At 31.8% G+C, this 23,704-nt stretch overlaps 4 protein-coding genes and 3 pseudogenes across 6 annotated transcripts; 3 read left to right on the top strand and 4 right to left on the bottom strand.

The window, feature by feature from the left end:
- Positions 1 to 680: 680 nt before the first annotated feature.
- LOC128388379 (interference hedgehog-like) lies at positions 681 to 2,837 on the bottom strand (annotated as a pseudogene).
- A 2,790-nt stretch (positions 2,838 to 5,627) lies between these two features.
- Positions 5,628 to 7,900, bottom strand: LOC128388394 (interference hedgehog-like; annotated as a pseudogene).
- Positions 7,901 to 10,734: 2,834 nt separating this feature from the next.
- On the bottom strand, positions 10,735 to 14,766 carry LOC128388393 (cell adhesion molecule-related/down-regulated by oncogenes-like; annotated as a pseudogene).
- A 124-nt stretch (positions 14,767 to 14,890) lies between these two features.
- On the top strand, positions 14,891 to 17,490 carry LOC128388400 (uncharacterized). Of its 3 annotated transcripts, none has more exons than XM_053347785.1 (7): positions 14,891 to 14,909; positions 15,223 to 15,322; positions 15,412 to 15,556; positions 15,789 to 15,880; positions 15,967 to 16,014; positions 16,603 to 16,833; positions 16,922 to 17,490. In XM_053347785.1, the coding sequence occupies exons 2-7, from the start codon at positions 15,265 to 15,267 to the stop codon at positions 17,110 to 17,112; spliced, it is 765 nt and encodes a 254-aa protein (XP_053203760.1). In that variant the 5' UTR covers positions 14,891 to 14,909; positions 15,223 to 15,264; the 3' UTR covers positions 17,113 to 17,490. The 3 variants fall into 3 exon arrangements, with proteins under 3 accessions (XP_053203760.1, XP_053203759.1, XP_053203758.1); XM_053347784.1 differs by lacking the exon at positions 14,891 to 14,909 and adding an exon at positions 14,949 to 14,967; XM_053347783.1 differs by lacking the exon at positions 14,891 to 14,909 and having other exon boundaries at positions 15,163 to 15,322.
- Positions 17,491 to 18,069: 579 nt separating this feature from the next.
- On the top strand, positions 18,070 to 19,233 carry LOC128388399 (cytosolic Fe-S cluster assembly factor nubp1-like). The gene has a single exon (XM_053347781.1). It carries the CDS (start codon positions 18,196 to 18,198, stop codon positions 19,132 to 19,134), a length of 939 nt encoding a protein of 312 aa, XP_053203756.1. The 5' UTR covers positions 18,070 to 18,195; the 3' UTR covers positions 19,135 to 19,233.
- On the bottom strand, positions 19,123 to 21,160 carry LOC128388397 (PAX3- and PAX7-binding protein 1-like). Its single transcript, XM_053347779.1, is given in 3 exon segments — positions 19,123 to 20,248; positions 20,331 to 20,469; positions 20,472 to 21,160. Coding segments are annotated over 3 exon segments (1,389 nt in total). The 5' UTR covers positions 20,863 to 21,160; the 3' UTR covers positions 19,123 to 19,389.
- Positions 21,161 to 22,844: 1,684 nt separating this feature from the next.
- LOC128388402 (uncharacterized) lies at positions 22,845 to 23,682 on the top strand. The gene is made up of 2 exons (XM_053347788.1): positions 22,845 to 23,012; positions 23,094 to 23,682. Coding segments are annotated over exons 1-2 (534 nt in total). The 5' UTR covers positions 22,845 to 23,010; the 3' UTR covers positions 23,626 to 23,682.
- The last annotated feature ends 22 nt before the right edge of the window (positions 23,683 to 23,704 follow it).

Below are 23,704 nucleotides of genomic sequence, written 5' to 3'. Positions count from 1 at the left end.
TAGGTGCTGATCATATGAATTGAATGCTATTACATTTGAGACAGTTAGTTAAAATATACGAAATTTACAAGATTTAAATTCAGACTAATCATATCACTTAACTGTTTTCATCTGAAATTACCAGCTTTATTCGTTATACATTTCTGGTTAATGATTTTGCTTTATGATTGTTGATTAATTGTGATTATGATTACTTTAAATTACCTCATTAAATGAGGCGCATTTGTTCATCATCTTTAAACCAAAATAACATACGATGCTAATATCTTCCATAAGACCAGACAATTGTGGTGCAGGAAATACATCGAGTTTAATTATCCAAGAAGCATTTCATCTCTCGACGAAAAGCATTAAAAGGGACAAATCGGTAGATTCCTGAGTCCGATAGACGAGAGTCGCAATTTGGATTAAAAGATTACTAGGACTTGTTAACAAATATCGATCTAATAAAAGAGCAAGCAAAATGATAAAAGGCTTAATATTGGATGTTGATGTAAAATTAAAATCGATTTCTAATAGTTTAGTAAAAAACAATTTATTAATAATTGTTTTATGAGAAAATTTTATTTACAATGGCGAAGATTTCAATAAAACTATTTACATTTAAAATATTGAGATTCTTTTAGAAAATATTGGTTGACAAAAATATTAGTTAAAAAAGTTGTAGAAAAAAAAGTTGATTGTAATTAACAAGTACTTTGCATAATCAGCAAAGGTGGTTTACTATTATTGATATGGTTGATTGTACCATTGTAAGAATTGATTTGAGATTCATTTGTATGATTTCCATTCTTGATCATATTTGTATTATTAGTGTTAACATATTCTGTTCGAGATTTTTCTCTTCCAGAGATCCATTTAATCGGAAGAGCTTAACGATCTATGATTAGAGAGATGAGAGGATCTCTCAGGCACTGGGGGTGGTTGTGATTGTGGCGATAATGGAGATTTTTGATTGTTAATTGTTCCATTGGATCGTCGTTTCTTTCTTTCCAATGTTCCATCAAGTTTCGTAAAACTGCTACTTTTTGAATGAATTCGAGCATTTAGTGAACATTTAAGATGTTCTTCGCTTTTGAAAGTTGATCTTCGACGTTCCAATGTACTTGGTACATGATGCTCATTTTGATTTTCGTACAAATATTTACGTTGTAAACTGTTATGAGACGAAGCAGTTGCGATCAGTTTCACTCCGGCATCGGTTTCGAAACATTTTTTTCTACTTTTTCTTGACCAACTGCCAGTTCGACCACCGACCCCATAAGGTGATTCTTCACAAAAAGAGTCAATCATATAAGTGCGAGTTTGATAATTGTTTCTTTTCTCGTTGATTTCTTGATTATAATCAATTGGAAAATGATCAATGCTCACTGAAGCTGTAACATTATTGCTACTTGATTTATCGCAATGAGAACCGATAATATCGTTTTCCCTTTTATATTCATCAAATGATTGATTCGTCCGGTGATGATGGTGATGATGATGATTATGAATAAGTAGAGATGAATTATTTAGATCACCATTAGTAAGCTGAGGAGTTGGTATTGATCCATTGTCTTTTTTGCGTTGAGGACTTTGTTTATATCGACCTGCACATTGGACAATACAGCAAACAATGAATACCGATAAAGCAAACGCACCAATACAACCAACAATTAGTAAAAATAAATGATAATTATTTTCAATGTGAGAGTCGAGATTTTTGTCCAATCCTTTGATAACGGTAATTATTTCAGTGGTTGTCGACACTGGATCGTCAAAGGTTGAGCCAGTTAATATTTTTGAATATTCAGAGACACCGGCAGAGTTGAAAACTTGCAATTTAAACTCATAAGATGTTGCCGGTGATAATTGTGATACAATATGATTGAATTTAGTTGATTTGGTTGGTAAAGTGATCTGGAAATAATCACCCGCGGATGAGGTTGCACGATAATGGATAATAAATCCTTCAATAGAAGTCGAACTTTCTTTGTAATTGTCCCAAATGACTTGAATTTGTGTAGAGCTTTGTGGTACAACTGCAATTATGTTCGGTGCGTCTTTGGGTTTCTTCAACATGCTAGTTCGAATCAGATGAAATTTATCGGAAACGGGACTTTCTCTATAATCTGAATTGTTAAAAACTGCCATAACTCTGAATCGATATTTCGAGTCAGGTACAAGACCAGAAACAGTTTGTGTTGTTATCCAAGGTGCGATATCTTCAGACAGAGTGTTCCATGTACTTTTGGGACCCGATTCTTTGTACTGAAGTTTGAAAAATGAAACAGGTAAACTCGTTTTGTTGGAAAGTTCCCAATAAACCATAACCGAATAATCTGATAACCTGTTGACTTTAGGTTTACTTAGGTATCATTGGTTTACCATGACGTTTCCTTCCTCTTCTCTCTCTCTTTCTTTACTATTGTTTCTCCACCTCCATTGGGTTTAAATATATCATCTAGAATAGAGATTGTACTCGGATTCTTTTGATTAATTGATTTATCGGCTTCTGAAATTCTTGAATTATCCAAAGATTCAGCTCGTGAAAGTAAAACTTTAACATGAGAAAGAGAATAAGTTGATTTGTAATCATTGTTCAGTTCGTTTGAAGCGAAACACTGAAAGATTCCCGAATGGATTGATGAACGGGCATTGGTCACTATTAATTCGGTATGTTGCTCGTTAATTGTTACTCCAGGTATATGTTCAATTGATAATGAAGGTGATAATTGTGATTGTGGTTTGGTTAAAAGTTTACCATTAAAAAACCAATCAATTTCTGGTTTGGGATTACCTGTTGATTGACATTCGTCATTCATTGAATTAGTTAATGAAAATTTTGATAAACCCATTTCTCTTCGATTTCCAAAACTATTAATAATAATTAAAGTCATTGATAGTATTATAATATATGATATACAGCCACGGACATTAAGTTTCGTACACTTTCAATTAAAGTTGCGCATAGAGTTGGTTATCTAATCAATTTTATTTATCAATTTCATTTAATCAAAATCTTGTTGGAAAACCATCTTGCTCTATTACAATTTTACGGCCACAATGATCAGATTGATTAACATAACTTTCGTTATAACGACAGTTTCTAGGCCTTTTGACTAGTTTTATTCCATCTTTCTCACTACTGAAACAACATTCGTCAACGAAGATACACTTCGTCCAATCGAACGATTCGTGAACCATTGCGAACTCAACTCTTCGTTGACGATGTTGAGTCTTAAGCTTAGGCTTTGTAGCCGCATGGTGAGTCTTATAGCCTTCTGATCTCAAAAACCTATTGACCGTTCGGGGCGTTACAATTGAATCTAATTCGTTGTTAATTTTAGTAGAGGGTTTAAACGGATCTTCGATCGTTTTCAAAAGAATCGACTCTTTTAGATGGCCATTCAATATGAAAGGCCTCTTACAGTTAGAGTAAAATGTGTTCAAATGTCCACGTTGATTGTATCTCATCCTCCATCCTTGAACCGTTGATGCTGGTAAGTCCAGTTCACTAGCTATCTCTCTGACACTGAAACCTTGTGATGTTAAATCGATGATTTTTAAACGCAGATCATTTTCTAGAGCCCTGGGCATCACTTCAAGATTTAATTTAAACTAAATTAACCAAAACAAAACAAATCAAAATGTAAATAAACCTAATAATCAACAATAGATTATGAAATTTTATCAATTTTGATTAGATAACCAACTCTATGCGCAACTTTAATTGAAAGTGTACGAAACTTAATGTCCGTGGCTGTATATAATTCACCGTATCCGGTTGCGACTATCGTCTCTCAAAACTCTTAAAATATAAATGCATTTCTAGTTTGCTGTAAAAAAATTTATTAATAATCGCTTAATGAGAAAATTTTTCATTCACAATGGTGAATATTTCGATAAAAATATTTAAATTTGAAATATTGAGATTCTCCTAGAAAATATTGATTCGCAATGATCCAATCGTGGTCATTATGACTACTTTTACACTTTGGTACTATGTTAACCCCATTTTGCCCCGATTTTATTAGTAACAACCTGATGAGAAAAATGCTTCAAGAACTAGAAAATGTTCATTCTAAACAGATCAATTAAAACACATTCTGCAGTTAAATTTATTAGAAAACAGTGAATCGGACAATATTTTTGGCACTTGCGTTAGGTAGGTGGATTGGATCAGTATCTTCCATGAGATCAGACCACTGTTGAGCAGAAAATACATTAGTCACTGGATGATTTACATTGATAGCATAATTGGCAGTCATCAATCAGTTGACATGAATATTTAATATTTTGAATGAAAATTTAGTCGTATTTAATTTAAAATTAAACAATTGAAATTATAACTAAGCATGTAATTAGATTTTATTTATCTGAAATCATAAATTTCATTGGTCATACATGGATTCATCTTTACAAAACCGTTTTGAACAACCAATTTTCATAGAAAAATCCAATATCTTGGTAATGAACGTGAAAGGAAATAAAACAAAAAACCGTTTGTTTTATCTCTAATAAAGTTAATTAAATGTTTTTGTTTCAATAAAAGAAGTTAAATAAAGAAAAGAAATTATCGGAAAATAATTTACCCAGTAAATGAGAAATTAACAAGCAATTCAGATTGAGAGAAAAGAGAAAAAATTGGAAAACAAAGTTAGCAAAACGAAAACTTATCATCATGATTGAATGAGGATAGAATCTTAAAACTAATTTATAGAAAATTTTGAAACTATTTAAGATTTCTATTCTCTCGAATATCTCTTAATATTGAAAAATTGAAATATTGGAAAAACTGTTAGCTTTTTTCTAGATAGATACCATTCTATTTAGTTTTCCGTCTTAAATGATCATAACCTATGATGTATCTACATAATTACACAATTATTTAATTACTTTACTATACAAATCACTATCTGCATAAATGTGTACACAAATGAAGATAAACATTCCAATGGATTGCAAAGAAACTTGCTAAAATATAAAATTTACGGAATCTAACTAACTGTGACGCGAAATAATATTCAACAGTCAAGCTTGTAAAACTAAAACAGTTTAACTGAAATTAATTGGTCAGAACAAGAAATGAAAAGCCTAATAGAAATAAAATTTTTATAACCGATTGTAAAATTTTTGAATTAAACAAAAAAGAAGTTAAGTAATCTCATGATTTGGTTATCGTCTAAATGATAACCATTTAATCTCAAATTTAATTTATTTAACGAGATTCAAACTGGGCTCGAACCGTCAAACTCAAATATTGTTTATACAACAATGATTTTAACGATGAGCCAGTCTTAACTTTAGACTAGTGTTAAAGCTTTCTCATGAACACTTTCCTATTATTTACCGTTTGAAATTTATTTTCGGTAATGATCTTATTCATTGAGCGACGAATTCTAATGTTATATTTGTTCCCATGACCGCTTTTGTTAAATTTGCTGGAAAAACAGTGAACAGGACAATGTTTTTGGCACTTTCACTTTCCAGAGTCCGATGGACGAGAATCGCTAATTTGTATTAATAGATTACTAGGATTTGTTAACAAATATTGATCTAATAAAAGAGCGAGCAAAATGATAAAAGGCTTAATATTGGCTGTTGATGTAAAATTAAAATCGATTTCTGGTTTAGTAAAAAAACAATTTATTAATAATTTCTTTATGAGAAAATTTTATTTACAATGGCGAAGATTTCAATAAAACTATTTACATTTAAAATATTGAGATTCTTTTAGAAAATATTGGTTGACAAAAATATTAGTTAAAAAAGTTGTAGAAAAAAAAGTTGATTGTAATTAACAAGTACTTTGCATAATCAGCAAAGGTGGTTTACTATTGTTGATATGGTTGATTGTACCATTGTAAGAATTGATTTGAGATTCATTTGTATGGTTTCCATTCTTGATCATATTTGTATTATTAGTGTTAACATATTCTGTTCGAGATTTTTTTCTCTTCTCCAGAGATCCATTTAATCGTGAAGAGCTCAACGATCTATGATTAGAAAGATGAGATGATCTCTCAGGCACTGGGGGTGGTTGTGATTGTGGCGATAATGGTGATTTTTGATTGTTAATTGTTCCATTGGATCGTCGTTTCTTTCTTTCCAATGTTCCATCAAGTTTCGTAAAACTGCTACTTTTTGAATGAATTCGAGCATTTAGTGAACATTTAAGATGTTCTTCGCTTTTGAAAGTTGATCTTCGACGTTCCAATGTACTTGGTACATGATGCTCATTTTGATTTTCGTACAAATATTTACGTTGTAAACTGTTATGAGACGAAGCAGTTGCGATCAGTTTCACTCCGGCATCGGTTTCGAAACATTTTTTTCTACTTTTTCTTGACCAACTGCCAGTTCGACCACCGACACCATAAGGTGATTCTTCACAAAAGAGTCAATCATATAAGTGCGAGTTTGATAATTGTTTCTTTTCTCGTTGATTTCTTGATTATAATCAATTGAAAATGATCAATGCTCACTGAAGCTGTAACATTATTGCTACTTGATTTATCGCAATGAGAACCGATAATATCGTTTTCCCTTTTATATTCATCAAATGATTCGTCCGGTGATGATGGTGATGATGATGATTATGAATAAGTAGAGATGAATTATTTAGATCACCATTAGTAAGCTGAGGAGTTGGTATTGATCCATTGTCTTTTTTGCGTTGAGGACTTTGTTTATATCGACCTGCACATTGGACAATACAGCAAACAATGAATACCGATAAAGCAAACGCACCAATACCCCCAACAATTAGTAAAAATAAATGATAATTATTTTCAATGTGAGAGTCGAGATTTTTGTCCAATCCTTTGATAACGGTAATTATTTCAGTGGTTGTCGACACTGGATCGTCAAAGGTTGAGCCAGTTAATATTTTTGAATATTCAGAGACACCGGCAGAGTTGAAAACTTGCAATTTAAACTCATAAGATGTTGCTGGTGATAATTGTGATACAATATGATTGAATTTAGTTGATTTGGTTGGTAAAGTGATCTGGAAATAATCACCCGCGGATGAGGTTGCACGATAATGGATAATAAATCCTTCAATCGAAGTCGAACTTTCTTTGTAATTGTCCCAAATAACTTGAATTTGTGTAGAGCTTTGTGGTACAACTGCAATTATGTTCGGTGCGTCGTTTCTTCAACATGCTAGTTCGAATCAGATGAAATTTATCGAAACGGACTTTCTATAATCTGAATTGTTAAAACTGCCATAACTCTGAATCGATATTTCGAGTCAGGTACAAGACCAGAAACAGTTTGTGTTGTTATCCAAGGTGCGATATCTTCAGACAGAGTGTTCCATGTACTTTTGGGACCCGATTCTTTGTACTGAAGTTTGAAAAATGAAACAGGTAAACTCGTTTTGTTGGAAAGTTCCCAATAAACCATAACCGAATAATCTGATAACCTGTTGACTTTAGGTTTACTTGGCGGTATCATTGGTTTACCATGACGTTTCCTTCCTCTTCTCTCTTTCTTTACTATTGTTTCTCCACCTCCATTGGGTTTAAATATATCATCTAGAATAGAGATTGTACTCGGATTCTTTTGATTAATTGATTTATCGGCTTCTGAAATTCTTGAATTATCCAAAGATTCAGCTCGTGAAAGTAAAACTTTAACATGAGAAAGAGAATAAGTTGATTTGTAATCATTGTTCAGTTCGTTTGAAGCAAAACACTGAAAGATTCCCGAATGGATTGATGAACGGGCATTGGTCACTATTAATTCAGTATGTTGCTCGTTAATTGTTACTCCAGGTATATGTTCAATTGATAATGAAGGTGATAATTGTGATTGTGGTTTGGTTAAAAGTTTACCATTAAAAAACCAATCAATTTCTGGTTTGGGATTACCTGTTGATTGACATTCGTCATTCATTGAATTAGTTAATGAAAATTATGATAAACCCATTTCTCTTCGATTTCCAAAACTATTAATAATAATAATAGTCATTGATAGTATTATAATATATGATATAGCCACGGACATTAAGTTTCGTACACTTTCAATTAAAGTTGCATAGAGTTGGTTATCTAATCAATTTTATTTATCAATTTCATTTAATCAAAATCTTGTTGGAAAACCATCTTGCTCTATTACAATTTTACAGCCACAATGATCAGATTGATTAACATAACTTTCGTTATAACGACAGTTTCTAGGCCTTTTGACTAGTTTTATTCCATCTTTCTCACTACTGAAACAACATTCGTCAACGAAGATACACTTCGTCCAATCGAACGATTCGTGAACCATTGCGAACTCAACTCTTCGTTGACGATGTTGAGTCTTGCTTAGGCTTTGTAGCCGCATGGTGAGTCTTATAGCCTTCTGATCTCAAAACCTATTGACCGTTCGCGTTACAATTGAATCTAATTCGTTGTTAATTTTAGTAGAGGGTTTAAACGGATCTTCGATCGTTTTCAAAAGAATCGACTTTTAGATGGCCATTCAATGAAAGGCCTCTTACAGTTAGAGTAAAATGTGTTCAAATGTCCACGTTGATTGTATCTCATCCTCCATCCTTGAACCGTTGATGCTGGTAAGTCCAGTTCACTAGCTATCTCTCTGACACTGAAACCTTGTGATGTTAAATCGATGATTTTAAACGCAGATCATTTTCTAGAGCCCTGGGCATCAAGATTTAATTTAAACTAAATTAACTAAAACAAAACAAATCAAAATGTAAATAAACCTAATAATCAACAATAGATTATGAAATTTTATCAATTTTGATTAGATAACCAACTCTATGCGCAACTTTAATTGAAAGTGTACGAAACTTAATGTCCGTGGCTTATATAATTCACTGTATCCGGTTGCGACTATCGTCTCTCAAAACTCTTAAAATATAAATGCATTTCTAGTTTGCTGTAAAAAAATTTATTAATAATCGCTTAATGAGAAAATTTTTCATTCACAATGGTGAATATTTCGATAAAAATATTTAAATTTGAAATATTGAGATTCTCCTAGAAAATATTGATTCGCAATGATCCAATCGTGGTCATTATGACTACTTTTACACTTTGGTACTATGTTAACCCCATTTTGCCCCGATTTTATTAGTAACAACCTGATGAGAAAAATGCTTCAAGAACTAGAAAATGTTCATTCTAAACAGATCAATTAAAACACATTCTGCAGTTAAATTTTTTAGAAAACAGTGAATCGGACAATATTTTTGGAACTTTCGTTAGGTAGGTGGATTGGATCAGTATCTTCCATGAGATCTGACCACTGTTGAGCAGAAAATACATTAGTCACTGGATGATTTACATTGATAGCATAATTGGCAGTCATCAATCAGTTGACATGAATATTTAATATTTTGAATGAAAATTTAGTTGTATTTAATTTAAAATTAATCAATTAAAATTATAACTAAGCATGTAATTAGATTTTATTTATCTGAAATTATAAATTTCATTGGTCATGCATGGATTCATCTTTTACAAAACTGTTTTTAAAAACCAATTTTTCATAGAAAAAACCCAATATCTTGGTAATGAACGTGAAAGGGAAATAAAACGAAAAAACCGTTTGTTTTATCTCTAATAAAGTTAAGTTAATGTTTTTGTTTCAATAAAAAGAAGTTAATAAATAATCAAAGAGAAGAGTAAAGAAATTATCGGAAAATAATTTACCCAGTAAATGAGAAATTAACAAGCAATTCAGAATGAGAGAGAAGAGAGAATAAATTGGCACAAAAACAAAGTTAACAAAACGAAAACTTATCATCATGATTGAATAAGGATAGAATCTTAAAACTAATTTATAGAAAATTTTCGAATTGAAACTATTTAAGATTTCTATTCTCTCGAAATATCTCTTAATATTGAAAAAATTCGAAATAATGGAAAAAACTGTTAGCTTTTTTTCTAGATAGATACCATTCTATTTAGTTTTCCGTATTAAATGATCATAACCTATGATGTATCTACATAATTACACAATTATTTAATTACTTTACTATACAAATCACTATCTGCATAAATGTGTATCACAAAATGAAGATAAACATTCCAATGGATTGCAAAGAAACTTGCTAAAATATAAAATTTACGGAATCTAACTAACTGTGACGCGAAATAATATTCAACAGTCAAGCTTGTAAAACTAAAACAGTTTAACTGAAATTAATTGGTCAGAACAAGAAATGAAAAGCCTAATAGAAATAAAATTTTTATAACCGATTGTAAAATTTTTTTGAATTAAACAAAAAAGAAGATAAGTAATCTCATGATTTGGTTATCGTCTAAATGATAACCATTTAATCTCAAATTTAATTTATTTAACGAGATTCAAACTGGGCTCGAACCGTCAAACTCAAATATTGTTTATACAACAATGATTTTAACGGTGAGCCAGTCTTAACTTTAGACTAGTGTTAAAGCTTTCTCATGAACACTTTCCTATTATTTACCGTTTGAAATTTATTTTTGGTAATGATCTTATTCCTTGAGCGACACATTCTAATGTTATATTTGTTCCCATGACAGCTTTTGTTGAATTTGCTGGAAAAACAGTGAACTAGACAATGTTTTTGGCACTTTCACTTTCCAGAGTCCGATAGACGAGAATCGCTAATTTGTATTAATAGATTACGAGGACTTGTTCACAAATAACGATTTAATAAAAGAGCGAGCAAAATAATAATAGGTGTAATATTGTCTGTTGGTGTAAAATGCAAATCAATTTCTAATAGTTTAGTGTGCACAATTTATTAATAATTGTTTTATGAGAAAATTTTATTTACAATGGCGAAGATTTCAATAAAACTATTTACATTTAAAATATTGAGATTCTTTTAGAAAATATTGGTTGACAAAAATATTAGTTAAAAAAGTTGTAGAAAAAAAAGTTGATTGTAATTAACAAGTACTTTGCATAATCAGCAAAGGTGGTTTACTATTGTTGATATGGTTGATTGTACCATTGTAAGAATTGATTTGAGATTCATTTGTATGGTTTCCATTCTTGATCATATTTGTATTATTAGTGTTAACATATTCTGTTCGAGATTTTTTCTTTCCAGAGATCCATTTAATCGGGAAGAGCTTAACGATCTATGATTAGAGAGATGAGAGGATCTCTCAGGCACTGGGGGTGGTTGTGATTGTGGCGATAATGGAGATTTTTGATTGTTAATTGTTCCATTGGATCGTCGTTTTTTCTTTCCAATGTTCCATCAAGTTTCGTAAAACTGCTACTTTTGAATGAATTCGAGCATTTAGTGAACATTTAAGATGTTCTTCGCTTTTGAAAGTTGATTCGACGTTCCAATGTACTTGGTACATGATGCTCATTTTGATTTTACAAATATTTACGTTGTAAACTGTTATGAGACGAAGCAGTTGCGATCAGTTTCACTCCGGCATCGGTTTCGAAACATTTTTTCTACTTTTCTTGACCAACTGCCAGTTCGACCACCGACCCCATAAGGTGATTCTTCACAAAAGAGTCAATCATATAAGTGAGTTTGATAATTGTTTCTTTTCTCGTTGATTTCTTGATTATAATCAATTGAAAATGATCAATGCTCACTGAAGCTGTAACATTATTGCTACTTGATTTATCGCAATGAGAACCGATAATATCGTTTTCCTTTTATATTCATCAAATGATTGATTCGTCCGGTGATGATGGTGATGATGATTATGAATAAGTAGAGATGAATTATTTAGATCACCATTAGTAAGCTGAGGAGTTGGTATTGATCCATTGTCTTTTTGCGTTGAGGACTTTGTTTATATCGACACATTGGACAATACAGCAAACAATGAATACCGATAAAGCAAACGCACCAATACAACCAACAATTAGTAAAATAAATGATAATTATTTTCAATGTGAGAGTCGAGATTTTGTCCAACTTTGATAACGGTAATTATTTCAGTGGTTGTCGACACTGGATCGTCAAAGGTTGAGCCAGTTAATTTTTTGAATATTCAGAGACACCGGCAGAGTTGAAAACTTGCAATTTAAACTCATAAGATGTTGCCGGTGATAATTGTGATACAATATGATTGAATTTAGTTGATTTGGTTGGTAAAGTGATCTGGAAATAATCACCGCGGATGAGGTTGCACGATAATGGATAATAAATCCTTCAATAGAAGTCGAACTTTCTTTGTAATTGTCCCAAATGACTTGAATTTGTGTAGAGCTTTGTGGTACAACTGCAATTATGTTCGGTGCGTCTTTGGGTCTTCAACATGCTAGTTCGAATCAGATGAAATTTATCGGAAACGGACTTTCTATAATCTGAATTGTTAAAACTGCCATAACTCTGAATCGATATTTCGAGTCAGGTACAAGACCAGAAACAGTTTGTGTTGTTATCCAGGTGCGATATCTTCAGACAGAGTTCCATGTACTTTTGGGACCCGATTCTTTGTACTGAAGTTTGAAAATGAAACAGGTAAACTCGTTTTGTTGGAAAGTTCCCAATAAACCATAACCGAATAATCTGATAACCTGTTGACTTTAGGTTTACTTGGCGGTATCATTGGTTTACCATGACGTTTCCTTCCTCTTCCTCTCTCTCTTTCTTTACTATTGTTTTCTCCACCTCCATTGGGTTTAAATATATCATCTAGAATAGAGATTGTACTCGGATTCTTTTGATTAATTGATTTATCGGCTTCTGAAATTCTTGAATTATCCAAAGATTCAGCTCGTGAAAGTAAAACTTTAACATGAGAAAGAGAATAAGTTGATTTGTAATCATTGTTCAGTTCGTTTGAAGCGAAACACTGAAAGATTCCCGAATGGATTGATGAACGGGCATTGGTCACTATTAATTCGGTATGTTGCTCGTTAATTGTTACTCCAGGTATATGTTCAATTGATAATGAAGGTGATAATTGTGATTGTGGTTTGGTTAAAAGTTTACCATTAAAAAACCAATCAATTTCTGGTTTGGGATTACCTGTTGATTGACATTCAAGAGTAAAGTTTTTCCCTTCGTCTACTTTAACATTTTGTAAACTTTTCACGAATCGAGGTGTACTTTGAACATCAACAATGGCACTTGTCTCGATTGAAATATCATCCATTGATGCTCTACAAATGTAAATTCCCGAGTCACTTTCGTCGATTGAAGTTAAAACTAGATTACCAGCTATCTTTCGATACTTTTTCGAATCACTGATAACTTTTTCTCCGCCGCCATCTCTTTTTTTCAACCAATTTATTTTCGGTAATGATCTTATTCCTTGAGCGACACATTCTAATGTTACATTTGTTCCCATAACAGCTTTTGTTAAATTTGCTGGAAAAACAGTGAACTGGACAATGTTTTTGGCACTTTCGTTAGGTAGGTGGATTGAATCAGTATCTTCCATGAGATCAGACCATTGTTGAGCAGAAAATACATTAAGTTTTATTGTCCAAGAAGCATTTCGTCTCTCTTGAAGGAAAGCGTTAAAAGCGACACATCGGTAGATTCCAGAGTCCGATGGACGAGAGTCGATAATTTGTAGATTACCAGAACTTGTTAACAAATAATGATCTATTTAAAGAGACAAGTAAGATGATAAAAGATGTAATTAACTATTGGCTGTTTATATAAAATGTAAAATGTAAATTTGTATTACCATCGGATCTTTTAATCAAAGTCTGATTGAAATAATATTCCATTATGGCAGTTGGAATACTTTTAGGCTTTTTACATGGTATCACAGCCGTGTTTCCTTGTATAATGTTGATTTCCTGGTCAGATTGGGCGTCAAAATCATTTAAAAAGGTGATTATCACCTTAGCAGGTTCACTGATTATTGTTTCTCCATTAAAAGTTGATTTACATTGGAAAAATCTTGATTTAAACAGCTTTTGTGATAATGATTGAAAGGGAAGATTTTCACTATTTCTGGGAACTTCTCTTGACAAAGAAATGATCAGTTCATTTTTGTCAATTTTAAATCTTTGATTAACTTCAGTCTCCATGGAATTAGTTATTGGTAAACCATCAACTAACCAGTCAATTGTGGCCAATGGTGAGGTGATACATTTTAAAATTGCTTCATTGTCCATATAAGAAATCATTTCCGACTGCACCTCAACTGTGAGACCTCGTTGAGAATTGGTGTTTCTTAGGCGACGAGAAACAGTTAAGGGTAACAGGAAATGAGTAACAATCAACCATAACCACAATTGAAGATCCATTTCTTTAATTACCGAATCAACTGTAATTCACACAAAAAGAGAAAATGTAAGAATATAAATATAAATATAAATAAGAATGAGAATCAAAAATTAAGAGACAAAAAAAGAGACAAATGATGAGGATAAAAACAGAAAAAGTAAGAAAAGAAAGAGTCAATAAGAAAATGAAAACTTAAACAGAGAGAAAAAGAGAAAGAGAAAAAAAAAGAAAGCAAGTGAAAGAATGTAAAAAGTTAACACAATGAACTCTTATAGAGAAAGAGAAACAATTACAAAGAGACAAAGTTTAAAAAGAAAATGTGACGAATTTGACAAACTCACCTAGTCAGTATTCCAAGACAATTAGATGCGAAAGTTGATTGGGTTAATTTAGAAAAGAAATTAAAAAGGAGAAAGTGACAATCAATTAATCATTTGAAAGTCTTAATGAGTAACTTGTTGTTAACCAGATTCTCTCTCTGGTCGTTTCTTATTTTCAAAACTTCATCTGTGGTCCCGAAGGAAACTCAAGAGCGGGTCAATTGAATTCGCCGAGTGACTGACCTTTAATATCTTGACTATTGTTTAACTAATACAATTATTGTAATTGCGGTAATTTTGCTGAATCAATTTTACTTCCGATTCTTTTTTTTTTCGTCATATCTTCAATTATTTTATTCACTACAAAAGATTTTATCATATTCTTTATGTTTGTTTACTAAATTGTCAACTTATTTTGTCACTTCTTCATATTCGTAAGTGTTTTTTTCCTCATTTTCATGATTGAATGGACAATTTTCACTTCTCGAAAAGGTATTAACTCGTGTTTACATTAAATGCGATTCTTTTCGCTTCCAATTGATCGATGAAAAGCTTAAAGGTTAAAACCCACTTTACCTTAGAGCGAAAAAAAGTTCTTATTAACCTCCTACAACCCACTTTTCGATTCTCTCTCACTCTCACTCTCTCTCTCTTTTCGAACTTTTTTATATTCGACTAAAGTGAAAGTACATTAACTTTAATTCATTCGTTCATCGTTCTTTCAATCGATTATTTCAATTTTTGTAGGTGAATTTAGAGAAAAAGTGAGAGAGAAAAAAAGATCAAACAATGGCTCATATGATTCTCACTCTGACAGTTACTTTAATCTTCTTTCTATTACAAACTGGTAAGAATTAAATTCAAATTCGCTTTCTCTCAATTAGTGATTTACGATTTAATTGATTTGGATTTTTGTGCTTTTGTGATGACCATTAGATTTATCGGTGTCCAGAAAACCCAAAGGATCTAATAAGAGATGTGTCCTCAAAGAGATGGACAGACAGGCAGAGATTGTCTTTGTTTTCGGCCGTCGAGATGTTTATTTACCCAAAAATCCAACAGAAATGGTTCCTCATTGCAAGTAAGTTAATCTAATCTAATTCTCTTTAATTGTCATTAATTAGCTCTCCCGAAATTCCCAATTGATTAAACATAAAAGTGCCAAAATCTTATTCTTATATACCATTGGATCTCAATCAGATTCTGTTTATCACTGAATCGTAGTAAATTTTACTCGTAAATTTGATAATAATCATTTCTCTTAATTGTTGATTTAAAACTGATTTTTTCTTTTACTAATTATCCTAATTAAGGGAAGAGTTCGATGCTGAAGATTTCGTCAAATCATATTCTCGTCGATGCTTAAAACCTTTACCTCGTCAAATTATCGGTGTTATATTAATGGGTAATTATCTTAATTGTTACGATTACATTATTGTTTATCTGTTGGTTAACTAATCAACTAATTGTTTTGCTAATTACTCTTTACAGGAGCATCACAGGTAATTAAACAAAGATGTACACCAGAGGGGACTAAAGGTAAACATAGATCACATTAAATGATTAAACAATTAAGTAGCATTCAGATCGTAATCATTGATTAGCTTTATCATTAGTTAATTGTTTAAACCGAGATAAAAATTAATTGTTATCATTTAACTGTCAAGGTTATGATTGAAAAGTTAAGTCTACTGGTTAATAACAATAATAATAATCTAACAGGTTAATCAGTGATCCATAATAATTGATTTAAGTTGATAACATTTCCCGGTTAAACAGATAAAATTGATTAACTATCGTAACAATTAGTTGGTGGTGATTTTTAACAATTTAACCATCAAAGTTCAAATTGACTGAAACAATTTGATCGATCGTTATGAATCAAAGTGAAAGTAACAATTTACGTTTAGGTTAAGAAAAAGGAAAATCAATTAACCAAATCAATTTCGTCAATAACAAATCTCAATGAACAATTTAATGTATTGATAATTACCAGCAATCAACAACTTGATACAAAATGATACTTACGAACATGCAACCATTACATTTAATTGTAGACAATTCTAATTGTTGGGTAACCATTTTATTCAACAATTTGACGTAACTTTTTTTTTCATCCTTTTCCAGAATATCTGAGTCACTATGATTGTATTTACAATACGATTCCTCATCTCCACGATTGTATGGACCAACTAGTGGTCAGTTTACATGAGATCACGAAGAAACCGGTGGAAGAGCGGATTCCACAGGCTTGTTGCTCTTTCAGTCGATATATTTCATGTTCGGTGAAACCAGTTCGAAAAATGTGTCCCAAAGATCCAACAGCGGAAGATTATGTGGCCGTTAAGATGATTAAAGGTAAACAATCGTGAATCAAATTTGATGGAAAATCAATAATTTGTTTCAATTGAGACTAATTTTGTTCACCTCTTAAATCAATCAACAGGTTATGCTAGTGAGGTTTTGGACATGGTCTGCCAGGGATATGATCTTGGCGGTGAGAAATGTAATAAGATCACATTGCCCGATGGCGGTTTTAAAGATGAATCAGGTCAACTTTTGGTTGCAGTTCGAAATGTTACCGATCGTCCTCATTCAATAATACCACCCTTTATGGACATTTTCACCACAAATTAGGTCATTTTAAGGGAGGACGGAAAAGTTTGCATGAGTTTTATCATTTGGAAGAGGAAGAAGAGGAAGAGAGAGTGAAAAGAAGAGTCGAAATCGAAAGTGAAATTAAATATTATTATTACATTCAAATGGTCACTCAAAAAGTCAACAACAATTAATGAACACAATCAATTTTAATTGTATTACCTTAGCTTAGTTTTTTGTTCATTTGTTTAATTTTCTAATGCAAGGTTGTTCCCAAACCACCGTTAATCAAGTGAATTGAATTGCAATCCAATTGTTTATTTTTTCTCAATACAAACTCTTCATTCATTAAATCACCATCATCATCATGCAAAAATTTACGATTCATTGAGTATCTTTTTTTGTAAGTGTTTTTTTTTTCAACAGTTTTGTCAATATTTTTGCACTTTTCAAAATTTCAAAGTTCACTCACTGATTATATTATCAAATATAATAAAATTTTTCTTCTCTTTTTCGATAAATATAAATAATTGTTGATTAATTTGCTTCCTTGAACAGAGTTGACACTTTATCGCGACTTTTATTTGGAAAAAAAATAAAACTTTTTTTTTATCTTTTCCATCGTCAGGTCAAGATGTGTTTGAGATGGTTCACTAATTCTAATCGCGATTAACTAATCATGATAATAAACCTGCTGGTTAGTTGATCGTCAACAAGAGTGAGAGTGATTTAAGAGATTTATTGAGAATTACTTTTAATTACTGTGTCAGAAAATTTTTCTATCACCTAATATAATTGAATAGAGAGAAAGTGAGAGAAAGTTAATGGTTGAAATAAATTGACACCAATTTACAGAATTAAAGGTCAACAACTTAAGGTCAATGGGGATAAATTTGATTTTCATCTTAAAAATTGTGAAAATCTAAAGAACAATTAAGTTAATCGATTTTACCATTAATCGTATCAACCAGTTAATCTCATTAGAATTGGTCATGTGCCTCATCAGCTGATTGTTCATTTTGAAAAGGAAAATATTTCAGAATCAATCATTTGTTTATTTGTTTTCGTTTTATTTTCTTGCTAAAAGGTAATTGATTTTGTACTTCGAACCGTTTTTTAATCATGTCCAGTGATCATCCATCTGATTGTGTTGGAATTGATAGCGATCAGGCCGGTAAAGCTCCAGGATGTGCTGGTTGTCCCAATGCTGAGATTTGTTCATCGACTAAACCTCAAGTTGATGAATCGGCTCAATTGCTTCAAATCGAGAGGAGATTAAGATCAATCAATCATATTATCTTGATTATCTCGGGTAAAGGTGGTGTTGGTAAAAGTACATTCTCATCAATTTTATCGCGTTTTCTGGCCTCCAATGAAACGATTAACGTTGGATTATTGGATATTGACATTTGTGGTCCATCGATACCTCGAGCTATGGGTTTAGAGGGTGAACAGGTTCACATGTCGGCCGATGGTTGGTCACCTATTTTCGTCCAAGATAATTTGGCCGTTATGTCTTCCGGGTTTCTTCTTGGTTCTCTTGAAGATGCTGTCATTTGGCGAGGACCCAAAAAGAATGGACTAATCAAACAGTTTCTCTCTGATGTCGATTGGCCTCCTCTTGATTATCTTATTATCGACACTCCACCGGGAACTTCGGACGAGCATCTTTCAATTGTTTCTTACCTTAAAAAGTGTTCCAACCTGAGAGGTGCTCTCATTGTGACCACACCTCAAGAAGCGGCTCTTCTAGATGTTCGTAAGCAGATTGATTTCACACGGAAAGTTGGCCTACCGATCATCGGACTCATTGAGAATATGTCACATTTTGTTTGCTCTTCATGTTCAAAGGAATCTTTTATCTTCAAGCCAACATCGGGTGGAGTTAAATCATTAACAGAATCAACTAACATTCAACTTCTCACTTCAATTCCAATTGATCCGATTATTGGAAAATCCATTGACCTGGGAATCGCTTGTTGGGATGAGAATAATAAATCACCCGCAGTCAATGCCTATCGAACTCTAAGCAGAAAAATAATCAACATGTTCCCGGTTTAGAAAATTGATTTAGTTTCGTTTTCTTTTACTATTACAATAAGAGAGTGCAAATAGTTACAAATAATGGTCAATAAATATTCACATTGGCTTTTTGATTAACCTTTTTTCTTTTTACGTTTTTGCAACAATTTAAACCTTTTCGAATTGGGTGTTTGTCGCAAAATTTGATTCGATATTTACACGAATAATTTAATTATCAAGTGTTAGCTTTTTTTATGTGTAAAAAAGGAGGAAAGTTGACCATTTCTCGTTTTACTAATCATCGTCACTTGAAGCATATTTATCGTAGATATTTCTTGTGGACTTTTGTCCCTTTTTCCAATTGAGAAGAAAATCCGTCATCGACTTATCGTCCAGGCCACTTTGTTTTTCCAATCCTTCAAGATCGTTCATTAGTTGTTCCCTTTGTTCTCTGATATTTTTCAATTCCTCTTCATCTTGAACAATTGCTCGATTCATTTGATTAATTGCCTCACAAATATCATCAGACAATTGTTTAATAGCATCTTCGGTTGCTTTAGAACTGGGAGTTCTTGGAAGATAATAGGGAATGGATGAAGAAATTGAGCTTTTATAACTGGTTGATGGTAAATCTAATTTAGTCATTAAATCGTTGAGCTGATTGTTTGGCTGATGATCTCGATTTGTAGAGCCAATCGAAAAACCAACACCTTTACGAATTTGTTCCTTCTCCCAAAGGTCAATTTCATCTTCAGAATCATCACTATCATCGATATCTCGATTTCTATTATTATATGTATCTTTATCCTCTTCTTGAGCTTGAATGAAAGCTTCTTTAGTTCTCTCTCTTTCAATTGCTTCTCTATCAACAGCGAAATCAATCCTATCATCTTCATCTTCATCGTCATCGTCATTATCACCTTCCTCTTCGTAAACTGGTTGCTCATCATCCATATGACCCAAGGCAATTCTTTCCGCTGCTGTCTCTTCTTCCACCGAGATGAAATCTTCGATTGTATTATCAATCTTCATCTTCTTACGATCTTCCTCACGCTTTTTTCTAGCATCATAAATTTCTTTGGCAGAAGGAAATTGTCCCTCTCTCATTGGTTTGAATTGATGACTTGAAATCTCCTTAAAATGAATATTTTTCCTGTAATTTTAGATGAAATAGAATCAAGATTAACTTTACTTTCAGGGTGTTTTCTTTTGTAAAAAAGGAAGAAGATACTTACTCTTTGGGTGTTGGTGGAAGATCTGAGGTTTCAATCTCTGATTTTTCATCTTCTTTGCTTCTTTGATTAAAAGAGAAAAATGGTTCACTATTTGATAGTTTATCGGATCTTTTGGTTTCCTCTAATTTCTCCTCTTTTCTTTTCTCTTTTTTTCTCTTTTCATCTGTTTGGCAATTCGTCTACTATAAGCTGACTTCTTAACCTGGAATACATCAGCATCCTCTTCATCATCACCAAAGCTCAATTTTAATTTCACCTTTGCTTCAAATTTTTTCTCTCCCGCAGCAGATTGAGATGAAGGTTTAAGAACAGAAGAAGATGCAGGCTCATCAGGTAAGACAGCAATTCCACCGGTACCACCATCATCACGTACTCTTTGAAATTCACCAGTATTTTGAGATTGTTTTAAAATGTCAATTTTTTCATCAACCGGCTTAACATTAGTTATCGTCCTACTCTCATCATCTTCATCCGAGTCATTTCGGGTAACTCGAACATTAATTTTACTTTTGGGTTTTTTAAAAAGTGACATCAGTCTGAAAGGTAATACTGATCTTAAAGAGTATAAAAAAAAGGCGAGTAACACACAATATTAAATAAAAAGAAAAATCAAAGAAGAAGATGAAATCAATTAATAAAAATAATGAAAAAAGGATAAAAAAAAATATTCTCAACCAATCAAGTCAAGTATAAACATTGATTCTTTCAAGAATGACAGCAATTCATGATGGTCACAAACATCGATAGGTGAATATAGTTAGTTAACGGTCTCAGGGTAATTAATTAGCGTAAAAATTGAGTCCACAATCAGTAGTAATTAAGCAAATTAGTTTAAGGCCGAAAAAAATAAAAACAATGTTACATTTAAATTCAGTTCTTGTTGCTAAGCAACCAAAGTGTTTACATCGAGAGAAACGCCATCTATTTATTTTGGTGGAAAATAAAAAGTTCAGGAAAATACAAAAGAAGAAAAATTTTGAGTATGTTGGATTTTGACAAACGTGGAAAAGAATTAAAATTTAAAAGTTAATAATTTGAATCGATTGTAACATGAAAACATTTCCTTCTCATTCGGGAACATTCCTGGGAACAGTCACATTTCCTCCAACAGAACTTGGGGCAAGTGTTTTCTTTTTTCGTCAAGTCGAAATTAAAAGCACAAGAAAGTTTCGTTCGTTTCGCCTTTTTGTACCATGGCCTTCGTTTCCTGGCCCGTTTTCTTACTCGTTTCCGAACGATATTCATGGAGTTGACCTGAACCGGCTGGACACTCGTTGATTTATTTTCTTCTATTTGTTTACATGGTTCAATCGCTTCGATCCATTGGCCATAAGATGTCACTTTTTCAATCTGATTGTTATTCTCACCTTGACCAACTAAATTGACTTGATTAACTAAACCAACTGAATCAGTTGAATCAATAGAATCAAAGTTCATGAAAAAATTATCCTCAACATTATCAGGAACCAATGCCAATTGTTTATCCGTTGATTGGTTATAAGATATTGGTGGTGATATCGAGGATGATGAAGAGTATTTTAATTGTTTGTTTCCATTATTATTAAAACTCTCGGTGATTAATGGTAACTGGAGTAATTCTAATTGTTCAATCAAGTTTAAAGCATAACAATCATCAGCCATTGATGATCCATTGTAAATTAAATCATATAATGATTTTAATCCGTCACAATTGAAACTTTGTAATCTCATCTGTTCACAACCATTAACAAAATCACCACAAAATTTATTCAAATAATCAAATTTAGGTGAAACATTTTGTAAAATAATTTTATGAAAATATAAACTATTTCCTTGACAATCAATTAAAAGATAATCTTTCTCACAATTAAGTCTCTTAATTTCATCAATTAAAATTTCTACAACTCGAGGCACAGCTAATTTAATAGCAACTTTCATAGACATTGTGACAATTAACTTGACCTGGAATCAACTGATTAACAATTAACTTCCCTTTGACAGTCAACCCATATTTAAGGTTACTAATGATAATCATCTTAACGGTAAACAACACTTGATTGTTAAAGTGGAAGAAGATTAAAACAATTAATAAACTAACAAAAATTTACAATTTACTTGAAAAAAGTACAATTAAAATACAACAATCTAATTGATGACTGGCGTTAAATCAATCAATTTAAGTTCAGTGTGATCAATATCAAGTAATGCAAATAATTACCAAGATGATAATTGCTAATTACGATATGAAAATCAACAATTGTTTGGTTAATTTACCTTCACCCCCTTGATCAACAATCAAAGTGTATCATTAACTTTAGATTGTTGATTAAATTGTTATAAGTTGAACATAAATTGTAGAGTTAAGAAAAAAAAAGACAATCAAATTGGTCAATCGGTAACGAAAGTAAATCGATCGATTCAATTAACTTAACAACAATCAATATTCAATTCACTCGTTACCCGGTAACCATTTGGATCGATGAAATTTAGTTAAATCATAACAAATCAATCACAATTATAATTATGAGCTTATGGTCATTTCAATTTGTAATCAAAGTTAAATCTCAAATGTTGATTTGTCTTTGATAATTTGTTAATTGTTTGTCTTAACAAAAAACGAGCTTATTTAAATAGCAATGCTTGTGATTAACTGATTAATTGGTAAAGTGTTTAGCTATTATTGTGGACAATTAATCTAACAATGTAAGTTAATCTTTCTTGTTATTTTGATACATTTATTTTGTTCTTGATCTTAATTGTTTGCTTAATCTACTATTGAAAAAGGTATTCAAATGAGGAAGCAGTAGTTAATGATGACGATTGTGTTGACAATCAATCAATTGTTGATTCTAATCAATCAAGTGTTGAAGTGGACTCAACATCAGCATCACCATCAACAGCAACAATTAATCAGCCCTCAGGCTATAATTGTTCAGAAACCAGTGAGGTTGCCAAAAAAGAGGCTAATCTATTGGCTAATCTAATCGGACGAAGTGGATTAACTGATTGTGATGTTGATTGTCAATCTAAAGATAACAATAACAACTTAAGTACTTTTGATATGTGGATGGACATGGATGAGATTGATTTAGAAGTAGAGAATCAGGATAATTCAATTAAATCAGTTCAATCATCATCAAAAGAGACAATTAAATCGACTAATCAGTCAAATCAAATTGATATTGATGCTAATTGTTCATCTAATCATTTGGATAAAGTGAAACATGAAATGAATATTAATTTACGAGATGAATGTGCGCAAATCAACAATTCAATTAACTCAGGAGATGATTTATTATCACTGGTTGATTCTTAATTATTAACAATTAACTAAATTGTGATCAACTTTCAACTCTGCAACTTTTGTTTACTTAATAATTGTAATCAAAATCTTC

This window comes from Panonychus citri, unplaced genomic scaffold (genome assembly GCF_014898815.1).
Source record: "Panonychus citri isolate SS breed McGregor unplaced genomic scaffold, ASM1489881v1 Contig00098, whole genome shotgun sequence".
Classification (NCBI taxonomy): domain Eukaryota; kingdom Metazoa; phylum Arthropoda; class Arachnida; order Trombidiformes; family Tetranychidae; genus Panonychus; species Panonychus citri.
Note: the sequence above shows the minus strand (reverse complement) of the source record. Positions and strands in the feature narration are given on the sequence as shown.

Bases quoted from the DNA above. Each gene is read 5' to 3' on its own strand.
- LOC128388400 (XM_053347785.1), top strand. From the start codon at position 15,265: ATGGCTCATATGATTCTCACTCTGACAGTTACTTTAATCTTCTTTCTA. The intron at 15,557-15,788 runs GTAAGTTAATCT...ATCCTAATTAAG, and splicing joins GAAATGGTTCCTCATTGCAA to GGAAGAGTTCGATGCTGAAG. The intron at 15,881-15,966 runs GTAATTATCTTA...TACTCTTTACAG, and splicing joins TATCGGTGTTATATTAATGG to GAGCATCACAGGTAATTAAA.
- LOC128388399 (XM_053347781.1), top strand. From the start codon at position 18,196: ATGTCCAGTGATCATCCATCTGATTGTGTTGGAATTGATAGCGATCAG.